The sequence below is a fragment of the Corvus brachyrhynchos genome, unplaced genomic scaffold (genome assembly GCF_000691975.1).
Source record: "Corvus brachyrhynchos isolate BGI_N302 unplaced genomic scaffold, ASM69197v1 scaffold351, whole genome shotgun sequence".
Taxonomy (NCBI): domain Eukaryota; kingdom Metazoa; phylum Chordata; class Aves; order Passeriformes; family Corvidae; genus Corvus; species Corvus brachyrhynchos.
In genome coordinates, this window is record NW_008236203.1 from 498,267 (window position 1) to 500,332 (window position 2,066).

At 56.6% G+C, this 2,066-nt stretch overlaps 1 protein-coding gene across 1 annotated transcript in view; it reads right to left on the reverse strand.

The window, feature by feature from the left end:
• The window catches only part of ZDHHC9 (zinc finger DHHC-type containing 9), a 12,556-nt gene extending 10,496 nt beyond the window's left edge, over window positions 1-2,060 (reverse strand). Inside the window, exon 1 of the mRNA XM_008640867.2 lies at window positions 1,888-2,060. Coding sequence (XP_008639089.1) covers window positions 1,888-2,054 — 167 coding nt within the window. The 5' untranslated portion in view covers window positions 2,055-2,060. The remainder of the gene's footprint in view (window positions 1-1,887) is intronic.
• Between the last annotated feature and the right edge of the window lie 6 nt (window positions 2,061-2,066).

The window sequence follows — 2,066 nt, forward strand, 5'->3', positions numbered from 1 at the left end:
CCCACCGCCGGCTGCCGCTCCAAACCCAGACACGAACTTTAAGGGGGAAACCAGGAATTTCCATGCAAACGCTAAAGAACCTGCCAAACACTGAGACAAATGGACAACACAGTGAAAGATCGAGGCTGAGATCCTCACCCAAAACTCCCTATACATGCAGGGCAGGAAGGGCTCCCGAGAAGCCAAGCTGCTTATCTCAGCCTGATCAGTGAAACAGAGACCTTGGGCAGTGTTTACCGTTGGGAAGGCAACATTTCATCCCCATCCCAAATTCAAAAATCCCCAAACAAGTTCAAAATAACCCTCTTTCTTCCAAAAAAAACAACACTGAGGTGTTCCGCACTGAAAGAACCAAATGGCTATTTGGATTTTCCCAAACTTTTCCTTATCTCCCTCAGATGATTTAACTAAAATTCAGAGGTGGTCCTGTTCCCATAGGCACTCCCCCCGCAGAGCCCACCCTCCAGCTCTAGGCACGGCCTGGATGTCTTGGTGCAAGCAACCCCTCCACAGGCCTCTGCCTGCCAGAGCATGGAAAGGGGCTTCTCAAGGAATTTCCAGTCATGTTCCCGACTAACCACAGCCTAGGTCTGGAAAACAGCCTTGGCTCACTCTGCCTAGTGCAACCACGGCAGAGCGGGATGTGGTTCACTCTCCTGCTACGGACAGGATCCACAGGGAGCCAGAGCAATTATCCCTCAAATCAGTGTTTCTGGTGCAGCAGTAAGCATTTCTGGAGCACCAACACTTATTAGTTCTTCCTGTAAGGCAGGAAGGCTCAGCCCCATTTTTTAGATGGAAAAACCCCCAAACATCAAACCAAGAGCGGTGTCACTTGGTACCTCGGAATTCAGACTGAGCCAGGGATAATTTGGGCAGGGAAGCAGGGAGAGACACGTTGGGCCAGGGAATGTGGAAACAAGTTCCCTGGCTTAGGAAAGATGCTGAGGAGGACAGCATCTGGGCCAAGGGCTTTTTGGACCTGCAGGAATAGCCAGGGCTTAGCCAGCGAGCAGCTCCTTCCACTCGTTCTTCCTGGCTTAGCTTTTGTGTTACCCAACCCTGTTTCAGCCCTTCTCCCGCCCCAGAACACCAACATGCCCATGGAGACCAAGCAAGGGAAGTTTTGCAGTTGTTTAGCTGATCCAAGCTCATCCTCTAACCAGGCAACAGGGGTGTCCTGCCCCCTCCCACACCATCGGCCCAGACAAACACAGGCTTTTCCCTTTTTGCTTGTTTTTTGGTTTTCGGATTAGTCTAAGGCCAGCCCAACTCCTCAGCCCGGCTCCCAGAGAGAGCTGAGGGGAGGCGGCAGATCCCTCTAAAAGCAGGATCGAAGGTTTTGGCTGAAGGCCTTTAGGCTGCTGAGGGGATGTAAGGAGTGGTCGGATCCTTCCCAAACACCAGGATGGCTCTGGCTGCGGGGGCTCTGCTGTAGTGCAGCCTGGAGGCTGGGGGTAGGTTGGACTGGCAGGACCCCCAGGCTCACTTCTCATTAATCCTCCAGTTGGGGTCACCTCGCTGGTGGGGCTGGCGCGGGAGCTGCACGTCCCCTCGTGGGTAAGGACGCAGGCTGGGCCCCGGGGCTGCAGCAGCAGCAGCGCCCTTTCACCCCAGCTATCCTGGAGCCAGGAACACTCGGGACAAGGGACTGCCAAGTCCCAGACGGAAGGTGACCCACGGGGAAGAGAGGCCAGTGTCACAAGCTCCAGCAGGGCCCGTTCTCCCCAAAACCTCCAGGGTCGGTCTGCTGAGGGTGAGGAAGCAGATCTGGGCTGGGAGAGGCACCCTCTGCCAGGCTGCACCGCGCCAGGCTCCCCTCCCTCTGCCGAGGGCCCCGGGCACCCCATCCCCATCCCCGTCCCGCGGGGTCCCCGGGGAACTCACTCGAAGGCGAAGAAGAGGGCACAGGTGCCGAGGATGAGGAAGAGGGTCAGGTAGAAGATGCCCTTCTGCCGGGCCATCATGATGCGGCCGTCGCAGCAGAAGGTGTTCCTGCCCGGCAGCTTCTCCCATTTCCGAACCACCTTCTTCCTCGCCACCATCACCGACATGGCGGGGCCGTC